This window comes from Ursus maritimus, unplaced genomic scaffold, assembly GCF_017311325.1.
Source record: "Ursus maritimus isolate PB19 unplaced genomic scaffold, ASM1731132v1 scaffold_5, whole genome shotgun sequence".
Taxonomy (NCBI): domain Eukaryota; kingdom Metazoa; phylum Chordata; class Mammalia; order Carnivora; family Ursidae; genus Ursus; species Ursus maritimus.
Genome location: NW_024426663.1, coordinates 82630718 through 82651061, shown reverse-complemented (window position 1 = coordinate 82651061; position 20344 = coordinate 82630718). Strand labels below are relative to the sequence as shown.

General features: G+C 37.4%; 1 protein-coding gene across 1 annotated transcript; it reads right to left on the bottom strand.

Moving 5' to 3' along the window:
- Positions 1–18937: 18937 nt before the first annotated feature.
- Positions 18938–20029, bottom strand: LOC103680812 (olfactory receptor 2T8-like). Its single transcript, XM_008710289.2, has one exon. The coding sequence runs from the start codon at positions 20027–20029 to the stop codon at positions 19034–19036; it is 996 nt and encodes a 331-aa protein (XP_008708511.1). The 3' UTR covers positions 18938–19033.
- Positions 20030–20344: the final 315 nt, after the last annotated feature.

Sequence of the window (20344 nt, the reverse complement as noted above, 5' to 3'; positions counted from 1 at the left end):
GGAAACACCATTTATTGAAGAGACTGTCTTTTCCCCAGTGTCTCTTCTCTCCTATGTCCTGGATTAACTGACCGCATAAGCACGGGTTTATTTTTGGACTCTCTATCCTGGTCCATTGATTTATATGTGTATTTGTATACTAGAAGAATACTATTCTTTATTGCAGCTTTGTAGTATATCTTGAAACTTGGGATTGTGATATATCTTCTTTCTCATGATTGCTTTTTGTGATTTGAATACAATTTTTCAAATGATTTGTCATCATTCTGTGAAAAATGCTATTGGTGTTTTTATCAGGATTACATTAACCCTGTAGATTGCATTGCATAGTATAGATATTTTAACAATAATGCATAAGGAGGTAATATCTTTTCATTTGTTTGTGTTTTCTTCAGTTTCTTTCACCAATATTCTATAGTTTGCAGAATATAGGCTTTCGTGACCTTGTTCAACTTAACCCTAGGTATTTCATTCTTTTTGGGCAATTGTAAATGGATTTTGTTTTTTAATGTCTCTTTCTGCTATTTCATTATTAGTGTACAGAAGCACAATTACTGTGTATTAATTTTGTATCCTTCAACCTGAATGATTTCGTTTATACTCCTAAGAATGATTTGTTAGAGACTGTTGTTTTCTATGTATAGTATTCTGTTGTCTGCTACTGATGGCAATTTAACTCCTTCTCTACCAATCTGGATCACTTTTGTTTCTTTTCCTTGTCTGATTGCTGTGGCTAAGACATCTAGTACTATGTTGGCAAGGAAATGGCATAGTGGATATGCTTGTCTTGTTCCAGATCTTTGAAAAATAGCTTGGGTTTTCACAATTGAGTATGGATTAGCTCTTTTGTCATGGTTGTCATTGTTTCCTTGTTCAATTTTATATATGGTCCTTGTTGTGTTGTGGTGTGTTCCCTCTAAACCCACTTTGTTTAGTTTTTCTTATGATTGGATGCTTTTATTATGAATGAATTTTGTTAAATGCCTTTCTGCCCCTACTGAGAAGATCATATGATTTTTACCCTTTGTTTTGTTGATTTGGTATATCATGTGGATTGATTTGCAAATATTGAACAATTCTATCCCTGGTTTAAATTCCACTTGATGGTGTTGAGTGATCATTTTTTACCCATTGTTTAATGTGAATTGTTAGTATTTTCTTTGGGAATTTTGCATCTGTTTCATCAGTAATATTAGCCTATTATTTTCTTTTTTAAAATAATATCTTTATTTCATCTTGGTATCAGGGTGATGCTGGCCTGATAGAATGAATTTGATATTTTTACACTTCAATTTCTATTTCTTGAAATAGAATATGTCTTAACTGCTTGTTAGAATGTTTGTGAGAATTCACCTATGAAGTCAATGAATCATGGACCTTCATTTGTTGGGAGACTTTTTTTTTTTTTTTTTCATTTTCATCTTAATTTTTTGTTTTTATTTTGAGCATAGTTGACAAACCATGTAACCTTAGTTTCAGGTGTACACCATAGTAATTTGACAAGATTATATTTCATGTTATGCTCACCATGAGTGTAGTTACCATCTGTCCCCATACATTGCTATTATAATTAACTATACTCCTCGTGCTGTGTCTTTTATTCCCATACTTAATTCAACCATATCTGGAAGCCCATATCTCCCATTCTTCTTAATCCATTAAGCCCAATCCCATTCCCCCACAAATCTTACAAATAGAAATACTATGTGATTCAATAATTCCAGTATTGACCATATACACAAAGAAAGAAAATACCAATTTGAAAAGATATATGGACTCCTCTGTTTACTGCAGCATTATTAACTATAGCCAAGACTTGGAAGCAATCCAAGTGTCCATCAATATACTAACAAATAAGGGAGATGTGGAATACATATATAGATATAGATATATAGATCAATAAAGATAGGTATAGATATAATCTCCAGTTTTTTTGTTTGTTTCTTTGTTTTTATGTTTTTAATTAAGGATTCAATTTAATTACTGATAATTAATCAATTCAAATTTTCTATTTCTTCTGATTCAGTGTTAGAAGATTGCTTTTAGGAATTTATTCATTTCTTTTAGGTCATCCAAGTTGTTTCCATATGCTATTGCTTAGTACTCTTTTATAGTTCTTTTTCTTTCTATGATGTTGATTGTTATTTCCTCCCTTTAGTTATTGATTCTTTTTTAAATTTTTTATTATGTTATGATAGTCACCATACAATACATCAATTTTTTATGTAGTTTTCCATGATTCATTGTTTGCGTAAAACCCAGTGCTCCATGAAATATATACCATCCTTTCCTTTGCTGTGCAGAAACATTTTATCTTGATGAAGTCCCAAATTCATTTTTACTTTTGTTTCTCTTGCCTTTGGAGACATGTCATGAAAGAAGTTGCTGTGGCTGATGTTGAAGTGGTTACAGCCTATGTTCTCCCTATGATTGTGATGGATTCCTGTCCCACGTTGAGGTCTTTCATCCATTTGGAGTTTATCTTTGTGTGTGGTGTGAGAGAGTGATCAAGTTTCATTCTTCTGTATATAGCTGTGCAATTTTCCCAAGCACCATTTATTGAAGAGACTTTTTTTCCACTGGATGTTTTTTCCTGCTTTGTGAAAGATTGGTTGACAATAGAGCTGAGAGTTCATTTCTGGAGTCTCTATTCTGTTCCATTGGTCTATGTGTCTGTTTTTGTACCAGTATCATGCTGTCTTGGTGATCACAGCTTTATAGTATAGCTTGAAATCAGGCAACATGATGTCCCCAACTTTGTTTTTCTTTTTCAACATTTCCTTGGTATGTGGGCTCATTCCTGGTTCCACACAAATTTTAGGGCTGTTTGTTCCAGCACTTTGAAAAATGTCATTGGTATTTTGATCGTGATGGTATTGTAAATGTAGATTGTTCTGGGTAGCATAAACATTTAAGTATGTTTATTCTTCCAATCCATGAGCATGGAATGTTTTTCCAACTTTTTGAGTCTTCCTCAATGTCTTTCATCAGTGTTCTGTAGTTTCTAGAGTATAGATCCTTTACCTCTCTGGTTAAGTTTATTCCGAGATATCCTTTGGTTTTTGGTGCTATTGTAAATGGAATCAATTCCCATTTCTGGGAATTTCTCTGTCTTCAGTCTCATCGTTCTTATAAAGATGCAATTGATTTCTGAGCATTGATTTTGTATCCTGCCACCTAATTGTTGTATGTATTCTAGTAATTTGGGGGTAGAGTCTTTTGGGTTTTCCATATAAAGTATCAGGTCATCTGTGAAGAGAGAGAGTTTGACTTCTTCTTTGCCAATTTGAATACCTTTTATTATTTTTTATTTTCTGATTGCTGTTGCCAGGAGTTCTAGTACTATGTTGAACAATAACGGCGAGGGTGGGCATCCTTGTTTTGTTCCAGACTTAAGGGAAAGGCTCTCAGCTTTCCCCGTTTAGAATGATAGTCACTGCAGGCTTTTCATCAATGGTTTTTATGAAATTGAATAATGTACCCTCTATCCATACACTCTGAAGCGTTTTAATGAGGAAAGGATGTTGTATTTTGTCAGATGCTTTCTCTCTATTAATTGAAAAGATCATATGGTTCTTGTCTCTTCTGTTATTAATATGATCTATCACAATGATTGATTTGTGAATGTTGAACCACCCTTGCATCCCAAGGATGAATCCCAATTGGTCGTGATGGATCATCCTTTTAATGTACTTTTGGATCCTATTAGCTAGGATCTTGTTGAGAATTTTAGCATCCATATTCATCAGGGATATTGGATTGTAATTCTCCTATTTGGTGGTGTCTTTTCCTGGTTTTGGGATCAATATAATACTGGCCTCATAGAATGAGTTTGGTAGTTTTCCTTCTGTTTCTATTTTTAAAAACACCTTCAGGGAAATAGGTGTTGTTTCTTCTTTGAATGTTTTGTAGAGTTCTGCAGGTAATCCGTCAGGCCCTGCACTCTTGTTTTTGAGAGATTTTTGATTACTGCTTCAATCTCTTCATGATTAATTGTTCTATTTAGATAATCAATTTATTCCTGTTTCAGTCTTGGTCATTTATAGGTTTCCAGGAAGGCATCCATTTCTTCCAGGGTGTTTAATTTATTGTCATATAGTTGCTGATATAGTTTCTAGTGATTGTTTCTAATTCCTCGGTGTTGGTCATGATTTCTCCCCTTTCATTTCATTTCATTCATAATTTTATTAATTTGGGTCCTTTCTCTATTTTTTGAATAAGTCTGGCCAGTGGGTTATTGATCTTATTTATTCTTTCAAAGAACCAGCTTCTAGTTTTGTGGATCTTCTCTACTGTGCTCTTGGTTTCTAATTCATGGATCACTGCTCTAATCTTGATCAACTTATTGTGCGTGGGTTAGAACTGTTCTTCTGTTCCAACTCCAGCTTCTTTCTTTTTCCCTCTTCTTTTTTTTAATAATTTTTTTTATTATGTTATGTTAGTCACCATACAGTACATCCCAAGTTTTTGATATAAAGTTCCATGATTCATTACTTGCATATAACACTCAGTGCACCATGCAATACTTGCCCTCCTTAATATCCATCACTGGCCTATTTCGATCCCGCACCCCTCTCCCATCTAAACCCTCAGTGTGTTTGTCCAACTCCAGCTTCTTAAGGTGAGAATATAAGGACTGCATTTCAGATTGTTCTATTCTTTTGAGTGAGGCTTGGATGGCTATGTGTTTTCCCCTTAGGATTGCCATTGCAGTGTCTCATAGGTTTTGGACTGTTGTGTTTTTGTTCTCATTGGCTTATTAATTGATTAAGTTCCTGTTTAATTTAATTGCTTAATTGTTCAAGTTTTTGTTTATTTTACCAAATCATTCTTAAGCAAGATGGTTCTTAGTTTCCAAGTGTTTGCGTTTTTAAAAATTGTTCTTGTGATTGAATCCCAGGTTCAAAGCATTGTGGTCTGAGAATATGCAGGGAATAATCTCAGTCTTTTGGTATCAGTTGAGACCTGTTTTGTGACCCAGTATATGGTCTATTCTGGAGAACATTCCATGTGCATTCGGAGAGAATGAGGATTCTGTTGTTCTGGGGTGTAGTGTTCTTTATATATGTATGAGGTCCATCCGGTCTAGTATATCATGCAAAGCTCCTATTTCTTTGTTGATTTTCTGCTTAGATGATCTGTCTATTGCTGAGAGACAAGTGTTAAGGTCCCCTAGTATTAATGTATTATTATCTATATGCTCTCTATTCTGGTTAAGAGTTGCTTGCGTATCTAGCCACTCCTGTGTTGGGGGCATAAATAATTATAATTGTTAGATCCCCTTGTTGGATTCACCTTTTAAGAATAATATAGTGTACTTCTGTATCTCTAACTACAGTCTTTAACTTAAAAATGAATCTGTCCGATATGAGAATTGCTACCCCAGTGTTATTTTGAGGTCAGTTGGCATGAAAAATGGTTTTCTATCCCTTCACTTTCAGTCTGGGTGTACCTTTAGGTTCAAAATGAGTCTCTTGTAGACAGCATATGGATGGGTCATGTCTTTTTATCAAATCTGCAACCCTGTGCCACTTTATGGGAGCATTTAGGCCATTCATATTGAGAGTGATTATTGAAAGATATGATTTTAATGATGTCATGTTGCCTGTGAAATATTTGTTTCTATAGATTGTAAATTTCTGTTTTGTATCACTCTCGGTGCTTTTTACTTTTATAGAACCCCCCTTAATATTTCTGATAAGCCTGGCTTGATGGTCACATATTCTCTCAGTTTCTGCCAGTCTTGCATGGTCTTTGTCTCTCCATCCATTCTGAATGACAGCCTTGCTGGATAAAGGATCCTTGGCTGCATTTTCTTCTCACTTAGTGCTCTGAATATGTCTTGCCAGCTTTTTCTGGCTTGCCAGGTCTCTGTAGACAGGTCTGCGTTTATTCTGATGTTCCTTCCTCTATACATGCAGATTCTCTTCCCCCTGGCTGCTATCAAGATTGTTTCCTTAGATCTAAGATTTGCGAATTATGTGATGTGGTGTTGGTCTGTTCTCATTGATCTGGGGAGGGGTCCTCTCTGCTTCTTGGACATGAATGCTTGTTTTCTTGACCAGATAAGGGAAGTTCTCAGCTACAATTTGTTCAAATATCTCTTCTAGACCTCTCTCTTTCTCCACCTCCTCTGGGATGCCAATGATTCTGACATTGGAACATTTCATTAAGTCAGTAATCTGTAGTCTTCTTTCTTGAAATTGGAGGGTTTTTTTAAGCCATATGCCCTCTTTCTCCTTCTTTTCTAATATCTCATCTTCCAACTCACTAATTCGAACTTCTGCCTCTTTTACCTGGGCCATTGCAGCATCCTGTCTATACTGCATTTGATTCATAGCATTCTTAATTTCCACCAGATTCACTCTTCTCCGCCCTTTCAGATTCTATAATACCGTTAATATTTTGGTTAATATATTTTTTTCAAGCCTACAAATCATCTTGACCATTGTTACTCTAAACTCCGTTTCTGACAATTTGGTTGTATCCATATCCATTAGTTCTGTGGCAGAGGTCCCAATGTCTGTTTCTCTCATTTGTTGGGGGTTCCTCCTTTTTGTCATTCTCTTTTTTTAACATGTATCTCTTTCTTTCTTTCTTTCTTTCTTTCTTTCTTTCTTTCTTTCTTATTAATATAATAATATATTTTTAAATTATATTATGTTAGTCACCATACAGTACATCCTGGGTTTTGATGTAAAGTTCCATGATTTCATTAGTTGCATATAACACCCAGTGCACCATGCAATACATGCCCTCCTTACTACCCATCACCAGCGTGTCCCATTCCCCCATGCCCCTCTCCTCTGAAGCCTTCAGTTTGTTTCTCAGAGTTCATAGTCTCTCATGCTTCGTTCCCCCTTCTGATTACACCCCCTTTCATTAACCCTTTCTTCTCCTTCCTATCTTCCTAGTTCTTATATTCCATAGATGAGAGAAACCATATGATAATTTCCTTTCTCTGCTTGACTTATTTCACTTAACATTATCTCCTCAGTGCCGTCCATGTTGCAGCAAATGTTGAGAAATCGTTCTTTTTGATAGCTGAGCAACATTGCATTGTATATATGGAACACAACTTCTTAATCCAGTCATCTCTTGAAGGGCATCTCGGCTCCTTCCATGATTTAGCTACTGTAGCTTCCATGAACATTGGGTGCATATGGATCTTCTCTTCACTATGTCTGTATCTTTGGGGTAAATGCTCAGTAGTGCAATGGCTGGATCACAGGGTAGCTCAATTTTTAACCTTTTAAGGGACCTCCATATTGTTTTACAAGTGCCTGTACCAACTTGCATTCCCACCAACAATGTAGGAGGGATCCCCTTTATCCACATCCACTCCAGCAATTGTTGTTTTTGCCTTATCAATTTTTTGCCATTTTAACTGACATAAGGTGGTATCTTAGTGTGGTTTTGATTTGAATTACCCTGATGGCTAATGATTTTGTACATTTTTTCATGTGTCTGTTAGCCATTTGTACGCCTTCATTGGAAAAGTGTCTGTTCATATCTTCTGCCCATTTTATGATTTGTTTATTTGTTTCTCGCGTATGGAGTTTGAGAAGTTCTTTGTAGATCTGGGATACCAGTCTTTTATCCGTAGTATCATTTGCAAATATATTCTCCCATTCTGTGGGCTGCCTCTTAGTTTTTTTGACTGTTTCCTTGGCTGTGCAGAAGCTTTTTATCTTGATAAAGCCCCACAAGTTCATTTTATCTTTAGTTTCTCTTGCCTTTCGAGATGTGTCATGAAAACGTTGTTGTAGCTGATGTCGTAGAGGTTGCTGCCTATGCTCTCCTCTAGGATTTTGATGGATTCCTATCTCACATCGAGGTCTTTCATCCATTTGGAGTTTATCTTTGTGTATAGTGTGAGAGAGTGGTCAAGTGTCATTCCATTGCATGTAGCTGTCCAATTTTCCCAGCACCATTTATTGAAGAGATGGTCTTTTTTCCACCAGATATTTTTTCCTGCTTTATCAGAGATTAGTTGCCCAAAGAGCCAAGGGTCCATTTCTGGGTTCTCTATTCTGTTCCATTCATCTATGTGTCTGTTTTTGTGCCAGTACCATGCTTTCTTTGTGATCACAGCTTTGTAGTACAGCTTGAAATACAGCATTGTGATGCCCCAGCTTTGTTTTTCCTTTTCAACATATCCTTGGCGATTCGGGGGCTTTTCAGGTTCCACACAAATTTAATGGCTGTTTGTTCCAGTTCTTTGAAAAATATCATTGGTATTTTGGTCAGGATAGCATTGAAAGTGAAGATTGCTCTTGGTAGCATGGACATTTTTAACTATGTTAATTCTTCTGATCCATGAGCATGGAATATGTTTCCATCTTTTTGTGTCTTCTTCAATGTCTTTCAAGAGAGATTTGTAGTTTCTAGAATATAGATCCTTTATGTCTCTGGTTAAGTTAATTCCAAAGTAACATATGGTTTTTGGTGCTATTGTAAATGGGATGGATTCCCTATTTTCTCTTTCTTCAGTCTCATTGTTCGTGTATAGAAATGCAACTGATTTCTGAGCATTGATTTTGTATCCAGCCACATTACTGAATTGCTCTATAACTTCTAATAGTTTGGGAGTGGATTCTTTTGGGTTTTCCATATAGAATATCATGTCATCTGCAAAGAGAGACAGTTTGACTTCTTCTTTGCTGATTTGGATACCTTTTATCCCTTTTTGTTGTCTGGTTGCTGTTGCAAGGACTTCTAGTACTATGTTGAATAATAATGGTGAGAGTGGACATCTTTGTCGTGTTCCTGATCTTAGGGGAACGGCTTCCAGCTTTTCCCCATTGAGAATGATATTTGCTGTAGGCTTTTCATTGATGCTTTTTATGAGATTGAGGAATGTACCCTCCATCTCTACACTCTGAAGGCTTTTAATCAGGAAAGGATGCTGTATTTTTTCAAATGCTTTTTCTGCATCAATTGAGAGGATCATATGGTTCCTGAGTCTTTTCTTGTTGATATGATGTATCACGCTGATTGATATGCGAATGTTGAACCATGCTTGCATCCCAGGGATGAATCCCACTTGATCATGATGGGTAATCCTTTTAATGTACTGTTGCATTCTATTAGCCAGGATCTTGATGAGGATTTTGGCGTCCATATTCATTAGGGAAATCGGTCTGAAATTCCCCTTTTTCTTGGGGTTTTTGCCTGGTTTGGGGATCAAGGTAATATTGGCCTCATAGAATGAGTTTAGTAGCTTTCCTTCTGTTTCTATTTTTTTAATAGCTTTAGGAGAATATTTATTATTTCTTCTTTGAATGTTTGGTAGAATTCCCAAGGCAATCCATCAGGCCCTGGCGTTTTGTTTTTTGGACGGTTTTTAATCACTGTTTCATTCTCTTCATAATTATTTGGTCCATTCAAAAAATCAATCTCTTCCTGTTTCAGTCTTGGTAGTTTATAGGTTTCCCAGGAAGGCCTCCATCTTGTACAGATTGCTTAATTTATTGGCATAAAGCTGTTGTTAAAAGTTTGTAATAATCCTTCCAATTTCATTGGTGTTGGTTGTGACCTCTCCCTTTGCATTCATAATTTTATTAATTTGGGTCCTTTCTCTATTCCTTTGGATAAGTCTTGCCAGTGGTCTGTCAATTTTATTAATTCTTTCAAAGAACCAGCTTCTAGTTCTGTTCATCTGCTCTACTGTACTCCTGGTTTCTAATTTATTGATATGTGCTCTAATCATGATCAACTGCTTTCTCAACATGGGTTATGCCTGTTCCTCTGTTGCTGTTCCAGCTTCTTGAGGTGAGAATAAAAAAAAAACTGCATTTCAGGTTTTTCTATTCTTTAGAGTGAGGCTTGGATGGCTAAGTATTTTCCCCTTAGGACTGCCTTTGCAGTGACCCATAGTTTTAAGACCATTGTGTTTTCATTCTCGTTGGTCTCCATTAATTGTTTAAATTGATTTTTGATTTACTCATTTATCAAATCATTCTTGAGTAGGATGGTTCTTAGTTTCCAAGTGTTTGAGTTTCTTCCAAATTTTTCCTTGTGATTGAGTTCCAATTTCAAAGCATTGTGGTCTGAGAATATGCAGGGAATAATTTCAGTCTTTTGGTATCGGTTGAGACCTGTTTTGTGACCCAGACATTGGTGTATTCTTGAGAGTGTTCCATGGGCATTAGAATAGAATGAGTACTCTTTGGTTCTGGGGTATAGTGTTCTATATATATGTATGAGGTCCAACTAGTCGATATGGCATTCAAAGCTCTTGTTTCTTTTATTGATTTTCTGCTTAGGTGATATGTCTATTGCTGATAGTGGGGTGTTGAAGTGTCCTACTATTAATGTATTTTTATCTATATGTCTCTTTATTCTGGTTAAGAGTTGGCTTGTGTATCTTGCTGCTCCCCTGTTGGGGTGTATATATTTATAATTGTCATATACACTTGTTGGATACATCCTTTAAGAATAATACAGTGCCCTTCTGTATCTCTAACTATAGTCTTTAGTTTTAAATCCAATCTGTCTGATATGAGAATTGCTACCCCAGCTTTATTTTGAGTTCCATTGGCATGAAAGATGGTATTCCATCCCTTTTCTTTCAGTCTCAGTGTATTTTTAGGTTCAAATTGAGTCTCTTATAGATAGCAAATAGATGGGTCATGTCTTTTTATCCAATCTGCAACTCTGTGGCTTTTTAACGGAGCATTTAGGACATTTACATTGAGACTGATTATAGAGAGATATGGTTTTAATGATGCCATGTTGCCTGTAAAGTCTTTGTTTCTATAGATTGTGACCTTCTGTTCTGTATCACTCTTGGGGCCTTTTGACTTTTATAGAACCTCCCTTAATATCTCCTATAGGCCCAGTTTTGTGGTTTTGAAATTGGTGAGTGGTGATTCTGGAAGTTCTTTATCTCTCCATCAATTCTGAATGACAGCTTTGCTGGATAAAGGATCCTTGGCTGCATATTTTTCTCTGAAAGAGCTTTAAAAATGCCCCCCCAACCCTTTCTCTCATTCTAGGTCTGTGTAAACAGGTCTGATGTAATTCTGATACCTTTGCCTTGGTACGTGAAAAATATCTTTGCCCTGGCCACTTTCAATACTGTATCCTTGGATCTAATATTTGCAAATTGTACTATGATGTGAGATGTCATAGTTTTGTTGTGGTTGAGCTTGGGAGGGGTCCTCTCTGCCTCTTGGACACAAATGTGTTTCCTTTGCTAGATTAGGGACGTTTTCAGCTATAATTTGTTCAAATATCTCTTCTAGACCTCTGATTTTCGTCACTCCCTTGGGGATGCTGATGATTCTGTCATTGGAACGTTTCATTGATCCAGTAATCTCCTGTAACTTACATTCTTGAGATTGGATTTTTTTGAGCCAAGTTTCTATTTTAGCTTTCTCTTCTACTAGCCCATCCTTCAATTCGCTGATACGTTCTTCTGCCTCATTCACCCTGGCTGTCAAAGCATCTAGTTTTGACTGCATTTTATTCATAGAATTTTTAATTTCTGCCAGATTCACTCTCATTTCCACCCTTATAGATTCTATATTCTCATTTAAATTTTCATTAATACTTTTTTCAAGTCTACACATCATCTTGACCATTGTTACTCTGAATTCCATTTCTGATAATTTGGTTATATCCATATCCATTAGTTCTGTGGCAGAGATTAGAGACTCATTGTCTTTTCTTTCCTGGGGGGGGGGTTCTCCTTCTTGTCATTCTGATGAGGAGAAGTTGTGGGGCTGTCCAGAGCCCAAATTATTGACCAGGACCGAGGCAGTGCACACTTGTTTTATAGGGACCTTAGGGATTTATGCTTCTTGATTTTTCAGCCTGCCTTCTGGGGGAGGAGCCTGTCATGCCGATACTCAGGCAACCCTGTTTGGATAGAGTCTCCCTGTCCCCTGTGAGGGGGGATGGGGATGGGCACACTGAGCCGGTTTTTCCAGGCATTTTTTCTCTGGCGGCATTCCCTGGCAGTTTGCTCTGCCTCTTCTGACAGTCAGAGCAGCAGTAGCCGAATCTCAGCCTCTGTCTCAGAACAGAGGGATCACAGATGGTATTCCACTGATTTTCTGGCCATCTTAACTCTGTTTCTGTTGGTGCTGCTCAACCCTGCAGTGTCCCGAGATGTAGGCCCCACAGCCAGCGTCCTAGCCCTCACTTCCAGGGCAGGCGTGTCTCTGTCCTTTGTGTTTCTTTTTTTTTTTTTTAAGATTTTTTATTTATTTATTTGACAGAGACAGCCAGCGAGAGAGGGAACACAGCAGGGGGAGTGGGAGAGGAAGAAGCAGGCTCCCAGCGGAGGAGCCCGATGTGGGGCTCGATCCCAGAACCCCGGGATCACGCCCTGAGCCAAAGGCAAATGCTTAACGACTGTGCCACCCAGGCACCCCGTTCTTTGTGTTTCCAACACCGCTAGCCACCAGCCACCAGCCACCGGCCGCCAGCTGCCAGCCACCCCCGTGTGCTCCAGAGTTCCATTTCAGTGTGGTTCATGTGCACTCCAGAGCTCCAGTTTTCAGACTGGTCACAAGCGTTCCCCGGCTCTCGGTCTCAGTCTGTTCTCTTGCGGGTGCTGGTCCATGAGTCCACCCGCTCCCCAGTGCAGGTGGCTACCGCTTCCTGGTGCCTGAACGTGGCGGCTCCTTCCCCCTTCCATTTATGTTCCAATATCTGAGCACAGCTTCTCGGCTACCTGCTTCGTACCTCAATACTCATTGCTGGAGATGTTCATTTGTAGAGATCCAGATGCATCTTCCTGCATCTCAGTCTGATTCTGTGGATGTTCAGGATGGTCTGGTACCTATCCAGCTCGACTCAGGGTACAAGCTGAAAAAGGAGACCCCTAGTCCTCTGCCATCTTAACTCCTCCCTCAAGAGACTCATTTTAAAACTAAAGGCACCTGCAAATAGAAAGCTAGGAGATGGAGAACCATCTATCATGCTAATGGACATCAAAAGTAAGCCTGAGAAGCCATACTTATATAAAGCAAATTAGATTTAATACCAAAGGTTGCAACAATAGAGGAAGATGGGTCGTTATATTTTTAAAAAGAGTCTATATGTTAATTATATCAGTATATCATAATTAAGGGGTCTATTCATCAAGATGATCTGACAATTATAAATGACTATGTCCCCACTTGGGAGCACGTAAACATAAATCATATAATAACAAATATGAAGAAACTCATTGATAATAATACAATAATAGTAGGGGATTGTAACACCCACTGACATCAATGGACAGATCATCAAAAAGAAAATCAATAAGGAAACAAGGGCTTTGAATGATACACTCGACATGATAGAATTAAGAGATATATCCAGAACATTTCATCCTAAATGATCAGAATGCACATTCTTTTTGAGTACATGTAGAATCTTGTCTTGAATAGATCTCATGCTGGGTCACAAATCAGTTCTCAGTCAGTACAAAGAGATAGAGATCATATCATCAATATTTTCAGATCACAATGTTATGAAACTTGAAGTCAACAACAAGAAAAAAATTGGAAAGACCACAAATACATAGTGGTTAAGTAACATCCTGTTAGTGAATGAATGTGTTAGCCAAGAAACTGAAAAAAAATATATACACTTAAGGTAATGAAAATGAATACACAATTGTTCAAAACCTTTGGAATGCAGCAAAGGCACTCTTAAGAGAGAATTATACTGCAGTACAGGCCTATCTCAAGAAGCAAGAAAAGTCTCAAATAGAAAACCTACCTTTACACCTAAAGGAGATAGAAAAGAAACATCAAATTAAGCTTAAAGGCAGCAGAAGAGAAAAACAATAAAGAATAGAGCAGAAATAAATGATATAGAAACAACAACAACAACAAACAGTACAACAGATCAATGAAACTAAGAGCAGATGCCTTGAAAAGGTTCATAAAATTGATAATCAGCTACCCAGACTTATCAAAAAGAAAAGAGAAAGGACCCAAATAAATGAAATCATGACTGAAAGAAGAGAGATCACACCCAACACCATAGGAACACAAACAATCATAAGAGAGTACAATGAAAAATCATTAGCCAACAAACCGGGCAATCTGGAAGAAATAGATAAATTCCCAAACATATACAAACTACCAAAAACCAAAACAGGGAGAAATAGAAAATTTGAACAGACCCAGATCCAGCAAAGAATTTGAAATGGTAATCAAAAATTTCCCAACAATAACAAGAACAAAAGAAAATCTCCCAACAAACAAAAGTCCAGAGTCAGATGGCTTCCCCGGCAAATTCTACAAAATATGTAAAGAACACTTAATACCTATTCTTTGAAACACTGCCAAAAAAATGAATAGGGAAGGAAATTTCCAAACTCATACTATGAGACTAATGTTACCTTGATTTCAAATACCGCACTAAGAAGGGGAATTATAAACAAATATCCCAGGTGAATATGGATTCCAAAAATTCTCACTAAAAAATACTAGCAAATCCATTCCAACAGTACATTAAAAAGATAAAATAAAATAACCATGATCAAAGGAGATGATTTCTTAGGCTCTAGTCGTGGTTCAGTATTTGAAAATCAATTAACACAATACAACACATTACTAAAAGAAAGATAAGAAGCATCTTATCTTATCAAGAGATGCAGAAAAAGTATTTGAAAACATATAGCATCCATTCTTGTCAAAAAACAACATTGGTATAGAGAGTAAATACCTCAATATCATAAAGGCCATATTTGGAAGACAACAGCTGATATTATTTCAATAGGGAAAACCTGAGAGCTTTGCCTCTAGGGTCAGAAACAAAAAAGGAGTGTCCACTATCATCATTACTATTTAACATATTCTTGGAAGTCTTAGCATCAGTAATAAGAAAACAAAAATAGAGAAAATACATCAAGATGTAATGTTAAATTTTCACTACTTACAGATGACATGATACTCTGTGTAGACAACCTCAAAGACTCCACCAATAATTTGCTAGAACAAATACATGAATTAACCCAGGCTGCAAGATACAAAATTAATGTACAGAATTTCTATACACCAATAATGAAGCAACAGAAAAAGAAATCAAGGGATTGATTCCATTTGCAATTGCATCCAAAACAATAAGATACCTAAGATTTAACCTAACCAAAGAGCTAAAATATCTGTACTCAAAAAAACTATAGAACATTTATGAAGGAAATTGAAGAGGACACAAAGAAATGAAAAAAAAAAAATCCATGCCCATGGATGAGACAAACAAACGTTGTTAAAATGTTTATACAACCCAAAGGAACCTACACATTTAATGCAATCCCTATCAAAATACCATCAGCAATTTTCCACAGAGCTAGAATGAACAATTCTATAATTTCTGTGGAATGAGAAAAGACACCAAATAGCCAAAGCAATGTTGAAAAAGAAAAGCAAAGCTGGAGGCATTGCAATCGTGGATTAAGCTATATTAGAAAGATACAGTCAGACAGTATGGTACTCACACAGAAACAGACACGTAGATCAATGGAACGGAACAGAAAACTCAGAAATGGACCCTCAACTATATGGTTAACTAATCCTTAACAAAGCAGGGAAAACTTATCCAATGGAAAGAAGAGAGTCCACTGAACATAAGGTGTCAAGAAAACTGGACAGCAACATGCATATAACCAAAACTGGACCACTTTCTTACACCGTCCACAAATATAATTGAAAATGGATGAAAGACCTAATGTAAGACAAGAAACCAGCAAGATCTTGGGGGACAACACAGGCAGTAACCTCTTTTCAAAGGCTAAAGCATCTTCTTACTACATATTTTTCCTCCAGCAAGGCAAACAAAAGCAAAAATAAACTATTGGGACTTCCTCAAGATAAAAAGCTTTGGCACAGTGATGGAAACAATCAACAAAACTAAAAGGCAGCCTACAGAATTGGAGAAGTTATTTGCAAGTGGAATACCTGATAAAGGGTTAATATCCAAAATCTACCAAAATCTATAAAGAATTTAACAAAGTCAATAAACCCCCCAGGAAAAAAAAAATCTAGTCAAGAAAGCAGCAGCAGCAGAAGACATAATTAGACAGTTTTCCAAAGAGTCTAATCCAGCAGTCTGTCATGTCCACCAGACAAATTAAAAGATGCTCACCATCACTCATCATCATAGAAATACAAATCAAAACTACATAAGGTATCACTTCACAACTATAAGAAGGGCTAAATTAACAATGCAGGAAACAACAGATATTGGCGAGGATGTGGAGAAAGGGATAAACTCTTACACTGTTGGTGGGTGTGGAAGCTGTTGCAGCCACACAGGAAAACAGTGTGTCGGTTCCACAAAAAGTTAAAAATGGAACTACCCTACAACCCAACAAATGCACTACTCAGTATTTACCTAAAGTATACAAAAATCCTGATTCAAAGAAACCCATGTTTATAATAGTATTATCAACAATATTCAAAATATAGAATCAGCTCAAACGTCCATCAACTGATAAATGGATAAAGAAGAGTTGGTATCATATCAGTTCACTCATTTATGGAACATAAGTAGTAGGAAGATCGGTAGGAGAAGAAAGGGAAGAAGAAAGGGGGGGGGTAAACAGAAGGGGGAATGAACCATGAGAGACTATGGACTCCAGGAAGCAAACTGAGGGCTTCAGAGTGGAGGGGAGTGGGGGAATGGGATAGGCTGGTGATGAGTATTAGGGAGGGCACGTATTGCATGGTGCAGTGGGTGTTGTACGCAAGTAATGAATCATGGAACTTTACATCAAAAGCTAGGGATGTACTGTATGTTGACTACCATAATATAATAAAAATAGTATTAAAAAAAGAAGAGTTATATTACTACTCAGCCATAAAAAGAATGAAATCTTGCCATTTGGAAGGACATGGATTGAACTTGAGAGTACTATGCAAAGGAAAGTATGTAAGTCAGAGAAATCAAATATCATGATTTCAATTATAAGTGGAATTAAGAAACAAAAAGAAAGGAATGAAAAACAAAACAAAAGAGAGGCAAACCATGAAAAAACTCTTAACAGAACAACCTGAGAGTTACTGGATGGAAGAAGAGGGGGAGATGGGTTAAATAGGTGATACAGATTGAGGATTGCCCTTGTTGTGATGAGCACTGGATGTTCAACGTGTGTTTTGAATCACTAAATAGTGCATCTGACAGTAGTATTTCACTGTATGTTATCTCACTTGAATTTAAATAAAATCTTGATAAAAATATGCAAATTGGAAAAATTAACATTGTTAAAATGTCCATGCTACCCAGAGCAATCTACACTTTCAATGCTATCCCAAACAAAATACCAATGACATTTTTCGAAGAACCGGAAAAACAGGCCTTAATTTGTGTGTAACCAGAAAAGGCCCCGAATCACCAAGGAATTGTTGAAAAGGAAAAACAAAGCTGGGGGCATCACGATGCCAGATTTCATGCTGTACTACAAAGCTGTGATCACAAAGACAGCATGATACTGGCACAAAAACAGACACATAGACAAATGGAACAAAATAGAAAATAGAGAACCCAGAATTGGACCCTTGGCTCTTTGGGCAACTAATCTTTGATAAAGCAGGAAAAAATGTCCAGTGGAAAAAAGACAGTCTCTTCAATAAATGGTGCTGGGAAAATTGGTCAGCTATATGCAATGCAATGAAACTTGACCACTCTCTCACACCATACACAAAGATAAACCCCAAATGGATGAAAGACCTCGATGTGAGATAGGAATCCATCAAAATCCTAGAGGAGAGCAGAGGCAGCAACCTCTACGACATCAGCTACAGCAACGTTTTTCATGACATATCTCCAAAGGCAAGAGAAGCAAAAGAAAAAAATGAATTTGTGGGACTTAGTCAAGATAAAAAGCTTCTGCACAGCCAAGCAAACAGTCAAAAAAAACTAAGAGGCAGCCCACGAAATGGGAGAATATATTTGCAAATGATGCTACAGATAAAAGACTGGTATCCAAGATCTACAAAGAACTTCTCAACCTCAATACACAAGAAACAAATAAACAAATCATAAAATGGGCAGAAGATATGAACAGACACTTTTCCATTGAAGACATACCAATGGTTAACAGGCACATGAAAAAATGTTCAAAGTCATTAGCCATCAGGGAAATTCAAATCAAAACCACACTAAGATACCACCTTGTGCCAGTTAGAATGGCAAAAATTGACAAGGCAAGAAACAACAATTGCTGGGGAAGATGTGGAGAAAGGGGCTCCCTCCTACATTGTTGGTGGGAATGCAAGTTGGTACAGCCACTCTGGAAAGCAGTGTGGAGGTCCCTTAAAATGTTAAAAATTGAGCTACCCTATAACCCAGCCATTGCACTACTGGGTATTTACCCCAAAGATACAGACGTAGTGAAGAGAAGGGCCATATGCACCCCAATGTTCATAGCAGCATTGTCCACAATAGCTAAATCGTGGAAGGAGCCGAGATGCCCTTCAACAGAGGACTGGATTAAGAAGACGTGGTCCATATATAAAATGCAATATTACTCAGCTACCACAAAGAACAATTTCTCAACATTTGCTGCAACATGGACGGCACTGGAGGAGATAATGCTAAGTGAAATAAGTCAAGCAGAGAAAGACAATTATCGTATGGTTTCTCTCATCTATGGAACATAAGAACTAGGAAGATTGGTAGGGGAAGAAAGGGTTAAAGAAAGGGGGGGTAATCAGAAGGGGGAATGAAGCATGAGAGACTATAGACTGAGAAACAAACTGAGGGCTTCAGAAGGGAGGGAGGTGGGGGAATGGAATAGGCTGGTGATGAGTAATAAGGAGGGTACGTATTGCATGGTACACTGGGTGTTATAAGCAACTAATGAATCATCGAACTTTACATCAAAAAATAAAAATAAAAAATAAGCAATTTTCAAAATACAGTAAAATGATTATACATGAAAAAATGTGAAATATACAGCAGTGTCTGCTTTTCAAAGTAAAACACTGCAGTTACAGATGTAATACATATTACGTTTTTCTCTAGGAAATCTCCCACAATCAGTTTCATATAAGCTTGTAATTTGGGGCAAATCAATGTTATCTTAGTCTTGATTTGAGGTACCCCAGTGACCCATACACTTTCTCAGAGCTCCCTTCACATCACTGTTTCTCAGGCTATAGATAATGGGGTTCAACACTGGGGTGAAGATAGTATAGAACACTGACACAATTTTATCATGATTAGCTGACCTATAGGATTTGGGTCTCATATAGATAAAAATAGCAGCTCCATAAAAGAGTCCCACCACACAGAGATGTGAGGAGCAGGTGGCAAAAGCCTTCTTGCGGGCTTCTCTAGAATGCATCTGGAGAACTGCTGCAAGGATGAGACTATAGGAAATCAGGATGAGAGAAATTGGGACCAGGAGCATTAATACACAGCAAATGTACATCACATACTCAAAAACAACTGTGTCAGCACAAGCCAAACGAACCAGAGTAGGTGCCTCACAGAAGAAATGATCGATCTCATGTGCGTCACAGAATGGAAAACTCAGGGTAGCAGCAGCCTGCATGAGCCCATCAGCTGCCCCCAGGAACCAAGACCCCACAGTCATTCTCAAGCATAATTGCCAGCTCATGAGAATGGGGTATCTCAGTGGGTGGCACACAGCCACATAACGGTCATAGGACATGGCTGCTAAAAGGAAGCACTCACCCCCTCCCAAAGTGAGGAAGAAAAAGATCTGCAACCCACAGCCAGCAGGGGAAATAGACTTCTGGCCAGTCAAATAGTCAGCTGCCATTTTGGGCACAATGGTGGAGACCAGCATCATGTCCATGAGGGAGAGTTGGCTCAGTAGGAAGTACATGGGTGTGTGGAGTCGGGCATCCTGGTGAATCAGGAAGATCATGAGGGCATTGCCTACTAGAGAGGTGAAGGCAATTGTCAGAACCATCACAAAGAGAAATAGGTGGGCTCCTGTGTGTTTAAAGAGTCCTAGGAGAATGAAATCTGAGGTGGTGTTCCAGATGTTCATGATTTCAAACAGGAGTGACACTGCAAATGAAGAAAGAGATGACAGAGCTTTCATCATTTACAATTTCTCATGAAATTGTAATTTCAATTTCAATTGAAATTCAATTGAGTTACAATTCAAATTACAATTTCAATTACATTTCTCATGAAAAGAATGTCTGAAAATGTTGAAATGTATTCCCAATCTTTCATCTGTGTTTTGCAAAGATTTTTAACTTGGGCATAACATTATTTTCACATTTTTTTTCATTATAAGCACTTCTCAGTTTGAGTTTGCTTAATTGACATTAGAAATAAAATTTCTTGATAAGTGAAGGAAGTTGTCAGCAGGTCTTGTGCTACAGGATATCAATATATGGAGAAGAAGTAAAAT

Excerpts from the sequence above, each read along its gene's own strand:
- LOC103680812 (XM_008710289.2), bottom strand. The coding sequence starts at position 20,029 with ATGATGAAAGCTCTGTCATCTCTTTCTTCATTTGCAGTGTCACTCCTG.